Source organism: Phocoena phocoena, chromosome 13 (genome assembly GCF_963924675.1).
Source record: "Phocoena phocoena chromosome 13, mPhoPho1.1, whole genome shotgun sequence".
NCBI lineage: Eukaryota > Metazoa > Chordata > Mammalia > Artiodactyla > Phocoenidae > Phocoena > Phocoena phocoena.
In genome coordinates this window covers 26,091,350-26,108,077 of record NC_089231.1, presented here as the reverse complement: position 1 = coordinate 26,108,077, position 16,728 = coordinate 26,091,350, and the positions used below count along the sequence as shown (strand labels likewise).

At 34.4% G+C, this 16,728-nt stretch overlaps 1 protein-coding gene across 4 annotated transcripts in view; it reads right to left on the bottom strand.

The window, feature by feature from the left end:
• Positions 1–529: 529 nt before the first annotated feature.
• SMAD2 (SMAD family member 2) overlaps positions 530–16,728 on the bottom strand; it is a 100,810-nt gene continuing 84,611 nt past the window's right edge. For 2 of the 4 annotated variants that reach the window (XM_065890032.1, XM_065890031.1), the window contains 5 exons: positions 9,171–9,224; positions 7,785–7,997; positions 4,872–5,009; positions 4,544–4,688; positions 530–1,255 (listed from right to left, as the gene is read on the bottom strand). In XM_065890032.1, coding sequence (XP_065746104.1) covers positions 1,132–1,255; positions 4,544–4,688; positions 4,872–5,009; positions 7,785–7,997; positions 9,171–9,224 — 674 coding nt within the window. In that variant the 3' untranslated portion in view covers positions 530–1,131. The remainder of the gene's footprint in view (positions 1,256–4,543; positions 4,689–4,871; positions 5,010–7,784; positions 7,998–9,170; positions 9,225–16,728) is intronic. The other 2 variants (XM_065890033.1, XM_065890034.1) reach the window with 2 other exon arrangements.

Genomic DNA, 16,728 nt, shown 5'->3' with positions numbered 1-16,728 from the left:
CATTTACAAAAGGTCCATTCCATAATACAATCTGGTAACTAAATCAAATGAAACTCAACTCAAAGAGCACTAGGTTTGCTATTGAAATATTTTAAAATACCTTTTTAAAGAGTGTTTATCTCTATAGATTGAATTTTTAAAAAGGATAAATATATTGAAATAATTGTAGCATATCCCTGAAAATAATTATACTGCCACCTGTGCATTTTTTAATGAGGTGTAAAGATAAATCAAAAGACTGCTAGGTTACACAAGTCTATTATCATCTGCTGAAACTGAAATCTGGTGTAAGACAAAGGGACTTACTCCATATGATTTGTTACCGTACCCCAGAATTAACTGGTGCTGGCGGTTATCAGTGCAACCATTATTGGTGATGGATGTCACGCTACACTGTTTTGGTATCAGGACAAAAGTGGAAATGGAGGAGAGGTCTGGAAAAATTTCCATAAGGTTTTAGCAGTAAGTAAACAAACACAAAAAGAATGAATATTTAAGACCCACTGAACACATTAAGGTCAAGGATTTCAAAAGTTAATCCACTTTTCTTCCCCCAAGAGTTTATTTTTGGTAAAAGGCAGAAAAATTAGTTTTTCTACAAGGGAAATCTGCTTCTAAATGATAATTTGAAAATCTTGATATATATTATATATTAAAAAAGACACACAAAAATAACAAAGAAGTGGGAATAACAGATTAGGTACTGTAACTTTATAAAGGCTTGCCTAAATCAAGAAGCAGCACACACACACCTAATTTATGCAAACTAAAAATGTATATGAACAGCACAATACTGTGATACTGGATCACGATACATTACCTGTACACATAACTACTACTGTTATTAATAAACCTTTGGGACACTCAGTTTTATGCCCAGCAAGACATCAGTAAGTCTTTAAAATCTTCTCTTCCTCCTTTATGGGAGGGTATTTCTAGACACTAATTTTCCCATCTAATATTCAAACATAGGAAACCGATTCCACAAGGTGCTTTAATTGATGAGACCTCAAGTGCTGTTTTCTCTTGAATTTTTGGATAGTAAACAGTCCACGGGGACCACACACAAATACTATGACAGAAGAGTTGGTACATTAAGTCTTTTGATGGGACTTGACTGGTGACAAAGCTTTATGACATGCTTGAGCAACGCACTGAAGGGGATCCCATCTGAGTTAATACTTTGTCCAACCACTGTAGAGGTCCATTCAGATGAAGTTCAATCCAGCAAGGAGTGCTTGTTACTGTCTGCCTTCTGTTAAAAGAATGCAAGAAAATAATTATGAAATTAAAAGAATAACATGGCTATGGAAGAATTTAGATAAATCAAAAGGTTGTATCAATATATACTAAAACCTAGATTCTTTTCTGACCGAGTATCAAGTTTGCATATCTATTATTTTGAAAACTGTTTAATCCTCAAAGTACTTATGTGACTTTTTTTCTTTTAAAGAGAAAAAAAAACACTGTTTTCCCCTCAAATTAAAATTAGTAGAGTAAGCTTATATTTACCGTCCAAAATGGGACACCTTTGAGAGAGAATGTAGTCACTATAAATAATCACTGGCAGGGCAAGAGACGTAAACCAGCACTGTCCCAGGCAAACCAGAATATATGAAGTCACCCTACTTATTAATCATCCACAGAATAGAAGATACTCAAATAGCAAATGAAGTCCAAATGGAATAGGATTCATATTTAAATTATAGCAAAACAAAAGAGAATTCTGACCCAAGCTTATCACAGAATGTTAAGAGTTGGGGTTCAACTTTCCCTGACAAAGCCAACAACCAACATCCTTTTTGGCAAAATCATGCAGGCTTTTACTAAGAAACACCTTTAGTACTTTAAACAAAATGAGCTCCCCTCTGGGAATCGCAAATTGTTCAATGACATCCTGTCACTTCCACATACTGATTTTAGTTCTTATTTATTATATACAGTAAGTCAGTAAGTCTGCTTGCTTCTTCGACATGACAGCCCTTCAAACGTGAGAAAAGGCCATTATCAACTCTTCTCCTCCATGTGACACATGCTCAATATAATTTAAAACTGTATTTCAAAGGATGTGGTTTTCTGTAGCAGATGGTGTCAGTGCCCCACTATACCCTTCAGATTTTCAGTGTTCTAGTCTAGCCAATTTCCAATTGTAGGCATCTGCATTTCTGTGCCTGAGAACTTCTCTGCTCCGTCCACATATATAGCAGATCAGAAGTGCCAGGAAATTAACATCCCCAGGAACAGACCTCAAGCAATGACACAGGAATTGGCATTTAAAGGTCCAGTTTCCCTTCCCTCTGGGTGGGATAATTCTGTGTGTTCTTTACTGTTTTCCAAAGTTTTCCTAAGGGAGCAGCTCTAGTGACCCACCCATTAGAGTAGATGGGTTAAGAATGGTACTGGCTGCCTTTCCTCCCTACCTCTTCCCTACTTCCTCCTTCCTGACCAGTGTTCCCTCCATTTCCTGAATAAACTTCTTGCATGCAAACCCTTGTCTCAGGGTCTGAGACACACATTATGTGTTCCCCAACTGTTTATTCGTTTCAGTACTAATTCACTTAACTGAGACATATTTCTCAGTTAACTATGAATTCTTTACACATCTATATTTCCTGCTTACTACATGTCCTGATTTTTACACTAAGCAATCAAGCTGGCAGTAAAGAAACTAAAAGGTAGTTTTAGAAATCCAACCATTAGATCTATCTCCTCCGCACCAGTGTCGTTAAGGATAAAAGGTTCCACAGTTCACAGATATATGGGTATTTGGTTTATTTTGATCTGTAAATGTTAAAGGAAACTACTTCATTATCCAAAGTAGATGTACCTGACTCCATTATCCATGAAAACATACTGTATATTACTGCTTCTCATATAGATTTTAAATTAGCTCTGGGTTAAAGAACAGCAGAGTCCACAGTGAACGAAGGGCAGTATCTCTCTCTACCAATCAAAACTGGTCTTAACAGGAGACCCACAGATATACATGGAATTCTCCCTGACCTATGCAATTCATATCTAATTCCACTGAATTTCTACCATGTTCTTCAACATTATGATCTTTTGAAGAGAAAAAAAAAAATGTCTGACCTAATAAACTGGTTTCAGATGGTACTATCTGAATCTAATTTTAATATCAACTATCAATCTAATTTAATATCAATAAAATCTAATTTTATTAACAATTTGATAATTTTTTTATCAAAGGGAAAAAAAACTCTTCATTTTTTAAAGTTATCACATCTCAAAGGGGAAATGATTAAAACAAAAGACAGCTACAGCAAAGTCAAAAAGTGAATTCTTCTACTAACATAACTTGGACAAAATAGTGACAAGTCTTCATTCTAGGATATACATATATAACACATATATTTATAAAAGTATTCAAACCAGTAGATCTCAAATCTCACCATCACAAAAGTCATACACCTCACAAAACTTAAGACAGGGAATCAAGTTCAAATGAAATGAAATAAATTCTGAAGAAGGGCCCAACCTGCTGAATGAAACAGGAGTACTATCACTACTCTATACGAGTATCTTCTTAAGCAGACATTCAGACAGTGAGCAATGGGAACTGAAGAAAGACTAAGTATTTTACTTATACTTTCACTTTTTAATATGTTGATGAAGTATTCCCTATCTTTGCTGTGGAATCCAATCAACTGTTTAATTTATCAATAGCGTAATCTATCTTACCCCTTGATGACAGATTAGCTTTGGTAAAACTCAATTACATAACTGCTACTTACTATCCTTAGAGAAGAGGTTGAGAGTCAAGCAGAGCTTTCCTCAAGTCCCGTCTCTACCACTTAGAATGTGTCCTTGGGCAAACTATCAAGTCTTTTCTAAGCCTATTTCCAAATAAATATTAGTCTGGACCATTTTTTACCTTAGAAAGATTGCAACCTTACAAAGAAAGGATAAAAACAGCAACAGTAATTCTTAGCCATGTTGAAAGGCGTGAGATACTGCACCTAAAACACAGCACAGTGCCTGGCACCTAACAAGTACTCCCTTCTATTACTGAATGAAGTTCCACATTTTAACCTTATACTGAAGTTGTCTCAACTTATTTGTCCAGCCTTATTCTTCTTTACTTTCTATACTCCAGTCAAACTGAACTGTACTCTACTGCCAGGATCATCACTTTCCACCCCACAAACCTGTGACTACTGAAATCCTAGGCATCTTTCAGAACCCAGACCCTGTGTCATCACTACCTCCCCCAGCCCCAGCGAAACATCTCTCCAAGAACTGACATAACCCTTCCAATATGCCATTTATGGTATTTAACACTCTGCATTCTTTTACAGTACCCGTCCATACATGTTTTAATTCTTTGTTCCATAATGCCAGCACAGGAATTTGCAATAGTTTTGAATCCAGAGGCCTCCAACTTTCTTTTGTTATTTTACATAAAGATCTGCTGACTCTATAAACCTCAAGGAAAATAAATACACATGAATTTCAGAAGATACAAAGAGTGAAAGAAAAAAGAATTACGTTGTGGAAATTTAAGAACCGAATATGTATTTCATACCGGTATTCTGCTCCCCACCCTTTCACAAAGCTCATTCTTATGGTGCACATTCTAGTTAGCTGATACACGGCTTCAAAACCCTGATTAACGGACTGAGCCAGAAGAGCAGCAAATTCCTGGTTGTTGAAGATCTTCAGGTTACAGCCTACGATTGAGAAAAAGATTTAAAAATTATGTAAAAAGAATATTACTATTAGAAAATCATTTTAAAAGGGCTACAGATTTTAGAATATGAGCATGCAAATCATCTCCTGATTCCTAAAAGTAATAGCAAAGAAAAACTCAGCAAGTTGATACAACAGGTTTATTTACATTGTTGTATCCATACCTGGTGGAATTTTACACACTGTTGCAGGGTGCCAGCCGTATCTCTGATTACAATTGGGGCTCTGCACAAAGATTGCACTATCACTTAGGCACTCAGCAAAAACTTCTCCACCTATGTAGTATAAGCGCACTCCTCTTCCTAAAACAAAATATATATGGAATTAGTTTTACAACATTTACTATTTCAGCATGACTTTCAAAGAGTCTTCTCAGAGGACAGTAAAATGACATAAAGTATTTTGATGACTTTTTCCATAGCTATGCTTTTTTGAAATCTAACTTTGAAACATACCACCGTACATTTTTCCAAGTATTTTTTTAAAATGATTTTATTGATTTGTAAAGATAATACGTGCTTATCAAAAATACTTAAACAACGAAGAAAAGTGAATGGATAGCAAAATAAAAGAATTTCATACAAATTACAGTTATTTCTAAATAAATAAAAGAATTCATTTGAAGGAATTAACTAATGTCTGGATTAATATGCCTTCATTATAATAAACAGTATTTCTTTAAAGAGCCCACTATGGTTAAGAAAAAAGGTAATAAAAATTATCAAGAGGTTAGAGTCATCTGCCCCTTTTATAACTTTTATAACTATATATTATGGGGGCAACTAGGTCCCTATTTATATAAGCAGAATTAGATAAGAAAAAATTATACTGGGAGATTTTAATATACCTTTCAGAATTTGACAGATCAAATATATACATAAAATATGAGCGGATCAAATATACATAAAATATTAGCAATACAAGGATTAAAGAAAAAATTGTGAAAAGCAGAATTCTAAGATAGCACTTAAGATTCTCACCCCGGTTTATTTACCTTCTCAATTATTCAATCAAACACTAATCTACATACTGCTTAAAGGGATTTTTCAGATGTAATTAAGTTCTCAAATCAACTGACCATAAGAAACTAAGACTACCTTTCGTGGGCCTGACTTAATCAGGTGACAGCCCTTAAAAGGGACTGGGCTGGCCCTGGTGAAAGTGATTCAAAGTGTGAGCAACAGCAATTCAACACAACAGAGTCTTCGCTGCTGACTGTGAAGATGGAGGGGGCCACGCAGGTGGCCTCTAGTTGCTGATAGCAGCCTCTAGCTTACGGTCTGCAGGAAATGAGGATCTCAGCGCCACAACTTCAAGGAAGTGAACTCTGCAATAATCACCTGTGAGCTTGGAAAAGGACCTCAAGCTTCAGATGAGAACACAGCCCAGCTGACCCTTTGATTTCCCTTTGTGGGACCCTGAGGAGACTCCTAACCCACAAAAACTGTAACACAGTAAATTTGTGTGGTTTTAGGCTGGTAAATGTGTGGTAATATGTTATGCAGCAAAAGAAAATTAATAAAAACCAACAAGCCAGATTTACTACATAAATATGGAACCTGGTGCCCTGTTCTCTTAATGACTACAGAATACTTATATAAAAAATAAAGTTGTTCACTTGACCATTAGGAAAACATTAAGTCCAAAAAGTAGAGATTTTTCAGGCTATAGTTTCTGATCAAAAGCACCCAATAAACTAGAAATCAAAAGTAAAAAAAGATGATCCAATAATTACAGCACTCTAAAATTTTGTACAGAAGTAAATAAGGTAGGATAAACCTTTTGTTAACTTTTTATGCAGAGCCCTAATTAGAACATGGAAAAATCAGAACTGTTTTAGTTAAAAGAGGGCAGATATTCAGAGGCCTTCCTCACCTATAAGATACCTGAGTACCTTAGGAAGATTATATAAAATTTATACATCAAGCAAGATTTGAGAAATTCCACATGGAGCCAACTAACAGACCTCTGAAGTCACTAGCACTTTGCAATATCACATTGACTCTTTAGTGATCAGAATTATTTCTCATAGGAGGTGATGATTAATTAAATGAACAGAAGCAAATTATTATTAAAAGAAGTTACTTTAAGGTGATGAGAACTGTGTTCAGTTATTTTTGTGGCGCTCAAACTATTTTTTACCTCATTGTCAAAAAACTGACGACCCAAAGAGTTGTTGTTTATGTGGATTACATCTATGCAAACTTCCCATATTATGTGTGAAAACTGAGATTCAAAAAAATTAATTCATTTGAAAATCAAAATAATAAACCCACTACATATTAACATAAACAAGTTTGTGAAAAATAACTATTTTGCAAACCAAAGAAAAAATTAGTGAGAAGAGTAGCAATGTTTTATATTTTTGCAAATATCCTTAATGTCTGGCTTAAGAGAAGACAGTAGAATTCTCATCAGAGTCTACGTTTAATTCCTTGCAAAATCGTAAGCCTTGTAAGCCTCTGGAATACTTCACTGTACAGTCAGGAGAGAACAAGAGTGAAAATGGCAAACAGCATCTTTGAAACAGCATCTGTGAAAATTGTTTTTACCTCACCAACTTGCTGAAAGGGTGCCTGGGATTACCACATTTTGAGAGTCTATGAATTATTTTTGAACAAACTCAATGGTCGTGCTTGTTTTAGATATCCTGCATCAGATTACAGTGTGCAGGTCTGACACACGAATTCACTGAAAGGGGGAAAAAACTAGGAGATGTAAACAAACTGAAAAAAAACTTCATGATTTGTTAAAATTACATCCCTAAAATCTGAACATGACGATTTTATGACTGGTAGAGGCTCAACAGAGTAAAGTTATTTTAACACGTATTTATTGAAGGACTTCCCACTATCGAGGGTGCCAAATTAACAGAAGCTCAAGATAGAAGTTTGCAGATAGAAGGATCACCAGGATCTACTAGAAGCTGTGAAGCTGTGCACTTCCACATGACTGCCCTTAAGGTGGGAGAGAGAAGGCAGGCTTCTCTGCACACAATCTCTTGATGTGGTAAACCACATAATGCTCACATTATGAGTATATGGCATTGGTTTTTCACATAAGGAAAACAAACATACCTATATGTCTTCTTGTCATTTCTACTGTAGCATTTCTGTTGACGTTAGAGAGTAAACCTAGGCAGAACCTCTCTGAATTTGATGGATCTGTGAAGCCGTCTACGGTGAGTGAGGGCTGTGATGCATGGAAGGTCTCTCCAACCCTCTGGTTTAATTCGTAATACGCTATTGAACACCAAAATGCAGGTTCTGAGTAAGTAACAGGCTGCAAATCTGGGGCAGAAAAAACAAACACATAAAAGAAACGTGTGTGAATAATTCAAGCCACCTCAAGCCAAGAATAGACTGAATATCATCACCTTTACATGTTCTATGCCAGCCTACACTGGCAACAGCCCAGGAAACAGACTTAACATCTACATCACGAACTCCAGATTTTCAATTTCTCAAATTTCCCCTATCTCATTAAGTCATTCTAATCTTCAAACAGCTTTCTTAGACTTTATGGTGGATCATTTATTCTAACAGTAGTTTTACCCTGCTTGTGTCACAGTCAATTTGCATTATAAAGTTAACTTTGGGTAGGACAGAGTAGAACAAAGCTGAAGCAAAGATTAATGAGTCAAAAGCCACAGGGAAAAAAAAGATGTCATGATAGGATACAAAATACGACATATTTTTGACATTTGTCTATTTTAACATGAGATTCTCACTGAGTTATCCTAGTTACAAAAATAGAAAACCCAAATATACATAAGAAACAGAAAGTAATAAAACATACATACAAAAACAACAGAAAGCATACAGTATGCGAGTGGAAACAGAATATAAATCAAAAGAATCTACATATTTCATGGGAAAATGAGGATCACAAGTATTTAAGTGCTGTAATTTTGATTAAAATGCATCATAAGCAATATCATGGGAAAAAAATGACAATTTTGTAGAACAAATTCCAATGTGTAGAAACTGAAAAGAAATTGTGAAATAGTGAGGTAAAATGAAGACCAAGAATAAACTACAGACCGCATACACACATATATACATATGTATTAGCTATCACATATATATAATCTCCCACACTACATGTACATGTGAGTGATATATGTCTATATATATTTATACACACATCTCATATGAATAATTGCTATTATAAAATACATCAGAAACTAAATATATACATAAAAATCTAGCCATATAAGAACATTTTTCATGAATATGATTTCCATGAATAAAAAGATGATTGACTTCTTATATGTGCCAGGAGAAAGGAGTTTTAGTAATACTGAGGCACATTATCAGCATCATTTTTAGAAAGCACTAAGTTGAACAATCATTTGATTATTCGCTGGGATCTCTTTCTCATATATATGGAAAATAATTACCAGAAAGGACATTTAATTAGAAAGGTATAAAAACAGTAGGGGAAAAGTATTTGCAACTTACCCAAACTATGATTAACAGGGGAAAGAGTAGTAGGAGATAGTTCTGCTGGAGATCCTGAAACAAAAGATTCAATTTTAAAACAGCTGTAAAAGTATTTCCATAAGTTCTAACCAAATAAATAATAAAACTGATTGTATCTGGTTGTAATGGTCACAGATAATACACAGATAATTTACATACCAAGGATTCAAAATATACAACTGCTTAATGGAAGTTTAATTTTGGAAGCTTCAATAGATAAAAGGTACAAAAAAGTCCTGGCTTCAAGCTACCCTCTTCCAAAGGCATCCAATGTTGCCAGTTGTGTACCTTTCCAGAAATATTCTTCAAACCATATAAGCAAATATACTGTGTTCTGTGCCTCCTGCTTTTTATGTACAAATGGTAACACAGTTCTGAACTTTGCTTTTATATTACTTATTCTATCAGAGATGTTGATATGTTTCCCTTTTACTTATGTATCTATTTATCCATCTATCCATCCATTCATCTATTAGCTGCATAACATTACATTATGGAATATTATGATCCCATATTGACGGATATTCAGGTTATCTTCAATCTTTTGCTTTAAGAACCAAGATTCCAATAACTAGTCTTGCACATTATGCATATTCTCAATTGTATCTGAAGGGTAGGCTCTAAAAGAGAAACTGCCAAATCAAAGGGTTGTCCATCTGTAATTTGATAAATTTTGCCAAAATTGTCATCTATAGAGGCTGCACCAGTTTACATTCCCAGCAACAACATAAATAGGGGAGGCTCATGTGCTATTGTTGATAAGTAAGAACAAGGTCTTAACAAGTATAGTTTTAATTTGTATCTCTCTTATAAATGACATTGAGCAGTTGAATACTTGTTTATATTTTATTTCCTTCCTGTGAATAGTCTGTTCTTTTCTTTTGCTCAATTTTCTATTGTGGTGTTGATCACTTTTCTCACTGATTTACAGAAGGCTCTTTATGTTTTAGTGATATTAGTCCTTTCATGGTATGGGATGTAAATATTTGGTCATCTGGCTTATGATTCTTCATCCCAATTTTGACTAAGCAGTATTAAAAAAAACTTTTATGTGATATAATTTACCCATCATTTTGGGGTATGTCACATTTTGATAAACAGTGGTGATACCAGAAATTCTTGGCTTACTCTTAACTTTAAGGAACTACTTCTAGTATTTGCCCATTAAGTATGATGCTGGCTGTGAGGACGAGAGAGAGAAAATTCTTTATTTAGGAATTCTGCATCAATAATCGTACGCAATACTGGTCTGCAGATTTATGTTGCAAGCACAAATGTTACGCTGTCTCATAAAGACAAGCTAGAAGATTTAAGTCTTTTCTATGCTCTGTAACAGTTTATTTAAACTACTTAGCATTGGAATAACACATTCTTTAATATTTCAGTAGAATTCCCATGTGAAATTCTTTGCAGTTAAAAATTTTCTAGGGTTTATTCTAAGACACTTCTCTATTTCTTCTATGAAGGTTGACTGTTCAGACAGCTCTATTTCCTGGAGTCAGTTTCAGTAAATTATATTTATTAGAAAAGTATTCATTTCTTCCAGTTTTAGGTAAACTTGCTAAAATCTACTCAAGAAAATAAGGGAGGAGGGGGCACAAACACATAAAATAAGAAAAAGAAGGAAGAACCACAGACACAAGAAAAACAGTGACTGAGATTACTTCACTCAATTTCATGCAACTAAATTTTAAAACATATTTGTTGTAAACTGTTGTTAAATAATCATATTATAATTGTAGGAAAAATTTTGTTTTCTTATCAGTATTCTCTACATATTTTGAAAATGTTACCCAAAAAAGCATGACTTACAGCCCCCAAGCTTTAAAAATATAGCAATGGCATAGATGTAGAATACGGTCAGATGCCCCCTGTGGACCTCTCCCCTCTCCACACTATAACCATGACCTAAAATACCAGGCAACACAGGTGAAACAGCAATTTCCACATAAACAAATGAATCAAAAATAAAGCACAGGTGATAATGATTTTTGAGAAGACAGAACAGCCTTCCATAACAAAGTTCTTATGTTCTTTTTTTATTCTTCAGTTTGAAAAATCTGTTGGCAAGTCACAACAGGTACAGCTATGAAAGGTCAAAATATATTTAGAACAATGAGCTAAAACTCACTGCTGTTTCCTGAAGCTGAGATAAAATAAACAAAGCCACTATTAGAAATGGAGGAAACTGCCCAATTTTTCATCTTTTAACTGTTTACTCCCTCTATTAAATACTTATAAGAAGTGACTAGTAGAGTCACAGTTCATTAATTTAGACTAAGAGGAGTCCAGTCAGATGTGATACAAGTTAGAACTATATATTATGAAAAGGAAAGTCGATTAAAATCATATATAAAATTTTTAGAAGTTAAATTAAGCTAAAAATTTATTAGCTAACAGAAGTTTTTAGAAACTTTTTTCTTAAACAGAGCCACGTTAAATGATGATTAACCTATTAGTTATTCGTATATACATGCTTCTACTGAAGTCTGGAACTTCCAGTTATGAGAAGTAATGATCTCACTATTTAAAGCTAGTTTCTATTACTTGCGGCTAAAACATCTAGAGAAATCCTTGTGCACATAACCTTGCATACAAGTTCGCAGATATTTGTAGGATACGTTTTTTCAACAAGGAAATGTTAGATCAAAAGGAATGTGAGGTTAAACTTTTATAAGTACCAAAGTACCCTCCCAAAATGTTTAGACCCACCAACTGTTTATGAGCGTTTCTTCATGCCATGTCACTACCTTCTGACATATAACAATTTGAAAGGTTTAAATGGGGCAACTCTGATATTTAAAATTTTTACTTATTTTTATTTTGTTATAAATAGTGCACTCATGTTCTTTATGTCCCTTTTCTATTAACTACTGTCTTTTTCCTCTTTATTTGTAAGTTTTAAGTTTAGAAATCAGTTATTAGGCTTGTCATACATTTATAAACATTTCCCCAAGATTTCTGGTTTGTTTTGGTAGGCCTTTCAAGGTTAAAAAAAAATTGTTATAACATTATTTTTTAGAGTTTTAGGTTCACAGCAAAATTGAGCATAATTTACAAGAGTTCCCATATACCCATGTACACATACATGTATAACCTCACCTGCCATCAGAGTCGCGTGCCACAACGTACATTTATTGTAACTGAGGAACCTACACAGACATCATTATCACTCGAAGCCCTTAATTTACATTAGGGTTTATCCTTGGTTCTGTACTTTCTACAAATTTTGACAAATGTATAATGACATGTATTTACTATTGTAGTTTCATACCAAATAGTTACACTTCCCTAAAAATCTTCTGTGCTTACCTGTTCATCCCTCCCTGCCCTCTAGCCCCTAGCAATCACTGATCTTTTTACTGTCTCTATAGTTGTTTGTGCCTTTTCCGGAACATCACATAGCTGGAATCATACAGTATGTAGCCTTCTCAGATTGGCTTCTTTGACTTGTAATATGCATTTAATGTTCCATGTATTTTCATGCCTTTATTTAGCAGTTTTCATTTTAGCACTGAATAACATTCCATTGTCTGGATATGCCACAGTTTATTTATTCATTCACTTACTGAAGGACATCTTGGTTGCTTCCAAATTTTGGCAATTATGAATAAAGCCACTAAAAACATCCATGTGCAAGTTTCTGTGTGTACATAAATTTTCAACTATTTTAGGTGAATACTAAGGAGCATGACTGCTGATCACATGGTAAGAGTATGTTTAGTTTTGTAAGAGTCTCCCAATCTGTCTTCCAAAGTGGCTGTACCATTCATTTTGCATTCCCATCAGCAATGATCTTGTTGCTCCACATCCTTGCCAGAATTCAGATTTTGATCATTCTAACAGGTGTGTAGTGGTAACATTTTAAATTTTATACATTCAAATTTATCAACCTTTTCTTCTATGGTTTTATATGTTGCACGGTTCTTGCTCAGATTATTTAAAAAATTCTTCAATGCCATGTCCTAGAAATTAGAGTCTCATTTTTTAATTTAAGCATTTTCTCTAAATGGAATTCATTTTGGTATGAGATAAGTTACATGCTTAGTATCTATTTTATAACTTTTTGAGAAATATTAAAATTACTTTGAATTTCTTGAGCAAAATTAACGGCAAAGAAATGTATATTTTACTTTTATAAGTTTCAGTGTGTTAACTAACCATAAGTTACTATCATTCAAATAAGAAAATAAAAATAAGACATTCTTTCAAAAGGCATATATGGAAGGACAGGAAAGTTAAAGGCCTTAAAATCATTTAGTTTTATCTTCTTTGCATTCATATTACAGAGATAATCCCGAAGAACTAAAATTATCTACGATTTTGTTTTTATACCAAAAAAGGCTTAAACATATGCTTTAAAAGAATCTCATTTACTGAATACACAGACCAATCGCATTCACAAACCCTTCAAAAAACTGAGAATCACGATGGATTATTCCTTCAACCATATCCCTACCTAATCACCAAACAAGTCTCACCTCAGCAATATATTGCAAAAGCAGGCATTTCTCCCCATGTCATCTGAAACGAGCCAGAGGAAATCTAGTGCAGTAGTTAAGAACAGAATTTCTAGAATCTGAGATCCCAGGTGCAAATTCCTCTGTCACTTTCTACCTATCTTTCTATGATGTTCATTGCAGTACTGTTTTTTATGAATTACATATAATGTTTAAAGTTTCTTGTTTTACCTGTTTATTTTTTATAATGAACATCCACTTGTTGCATAATTCAAGATGTTGCATTATAATTTTAACCTGTAAAATACTGTTTAACTTTTATTTGACATAGAATGGTAAAAATGTGAGATTAAGCAAAAATAAAAGAAATAGGTAATATGTCAATTCCACTTTAAAAAGACATACTTCCTTCATGTTTCTTTATGTTCTATATATTTCCAAATTTTCTACAAGCATGAATTATGTTCATAATGAGAATACAGTTGCTCTTCTTGTGTTTTTATTAGTACCTTCTATAGGGGTCCCCTTATGGCTAGAATGTAGAAGACTGTTGGAAAAAACCTTGCTCCTACAATAAGAAAATATCAGAAACACTGAAAAAAATTATATTTTTTACCAAAAAGTGACCCCAAAACTGTAGATCCATTTAAGTCTAAGTGAAGTAGTTTAGAGAAGGATGAGCTCTTCCTATTTAAGTAGAGAGTGGTAACCATTTTCATGGCTGGGAGTATCTGCCAAGTTAGGACACAGACACATGTAGGATTGTACTTGCCAAAGGAGAAACCAGCTGAAATTTTAATGGCCACACGCTGGCAACTGGAATCTGAGAAGCCCAACCATAGATACAGTCTTCTTCATTAGCCAATTCTAACCCTCATGTCTTTAGCTGAGTAGTACATGGTAGCACAGGAAGTTTCAGGCAAAGGCTGCAAAGCAGTGAGAGATCCTACAGTCCCACCATACTCATACCTGAAAGACCTGCTGAGGTAGGGGACTGCCCCTCCTTCAAACCTGACGTGATTTGATGTTAAGAATTAAATTATCACCTATTCAACTCAACTCCTAAAATATGGAAGAGATTAGATCCCTAATTTAGCAACCAGAGAAAGAAAAGGGTGAGTCTTTCATAAGAAAAATATTATCTATATTACACTCTAGTATTATTTTATATAAAATATCCAGTATCCAACTGAAAAAACATGAGACATGCAAAGAAGTAGGAAAAACTGACCCATAATCAAGACTTTAAAGTTAACACAAGCAAAACTACATATAAACCAGATATTGGACTTATAAGATAAAGAGTTTAAAATCGAAGTTATGAAAGTGAAAAACAGATTATCTGAAATGAAGTCACTGAACTGGCTTAGAGAAGACCAAAAGTTAGACACACATATACCTTATCACTTGATTTTCAACAAAGAAACCAAGGTAAATCAATGAAGAAAGAAAAGTATCTTCAACTTATGGTGCTAAAACAACTGGACAAATGTCTAAAGGAAAAGAAGAGCAGAAATGGAAAAAAAGGTAGGTAAATACAAAACATTACTTTTCAATTCTTTAAAATAATTTTTTTAAAAACCTCAAAGTCTAAAGCTAAAAATAACATTTGGGGGTTTATACATATTTATAAATAAAATATATGAGAACAGTGGCACAAACGACAGAGGTAGGTGAATGGAATTATAGTGTTGTAAAGTTCCTATATTTCACATGAAGTTGTAAAATATTACAATTTAAGTAACATTCTAAGTAGAAGGGGATATACACTGTAATCACGAGAACACTCACTGAGAAAATAATACTAAGTGATCCTGCTACAAATTCAAGAGAGTAAACAGAGTGGATTCAAATATAAATATATTTGATTAATCTAAAGAAGTCAGAAAATCAGGAACAGAGGAACAAAAACCAGATAGCACAGACAAAAAAGAAATAGAAAAATGGTAACCCAAACCCAATGATTATTAAGAACTACATTAATTATAAAGGAACTAAATACTCCAATTAAAAGACAATGATTGTTGGGCTTCCCTGGTGGTGCAGTGGTTGAGAATCTGCCTGCCAATGCAGGGGATATGGGTTCGAGCCCTAGTCTGGGAAGATCCTACATGCCGCAGACCAACTGGGCCCATGAGCCACAACTACTGAGCATGCGCGTCTGGAGCCTGTGCTCCGCAACAAGAGAGGCCACGACAGTGACAGGCCCGCGCACCGTGATGAAGAGTGGCCCCTGCTTACCACAACTAGAGAAAGCCCTCACACAGAAACGAAGACCCAACACAGCCAAAAATAAATAAATATATTAAAAAAAAAAGAAAAGACAATGATTGTTAGATTAAGTAAGACATAGAAAGGTATCCGCAAGAGACACATTTTAAATTTAAAGATGCAGGTAGACCAAAAGTAAAAGGATGGTAAAAGTAAATATACCATGCCACCTGTGAAATAAGAATATACGGTGATGTTTATATGAGACACATTTTATAACAAGGGTCACTTCATCAGAAGGACAATTTAAATGTGCACCACTTAATAACAGATATTCAAAATACATGAAGCAGGGGCTTCCCTGGTGGCACAGTGGTTGAGAGTCCGCCTGCCAATGCAGGGGACATGGGTTCATGCCCCGGTCCAGGAAGATCCCACATGCCGCGGAGCAGCTAGGCCCGTGAGCTGTGGCCACTGAGCCTACGCGTCCAAAGCCTGTGCTCCGCAACAGGAGAGGCCACAGCAGTGAGAGGCCTGCGTACCGTTAAAAAAAAAAAAAAAAAAAAAAAAATACATGAAGCAAAAACTGACAGGACTAAAAGGAAAAACAGACAAAGTCACAGTTAAGAGATTTTAACACTCCTCTCTGTGACTGGTATAACAAATAGAAAGAAATCAGACAGAGTCAAGATTTAAACAATACCATCAATGATCCTAAGTGACACTTAGAGTAACACTACAATTTAACAACATTTTTAAAAGTATAAATGGAACTCTCATCAAGATAAATAAGCCATGTTGTGGCATAAAATAATTTTTAGTAAATTTCAAAGGACTGAAATCATACATAGTGTATTTGAATCATA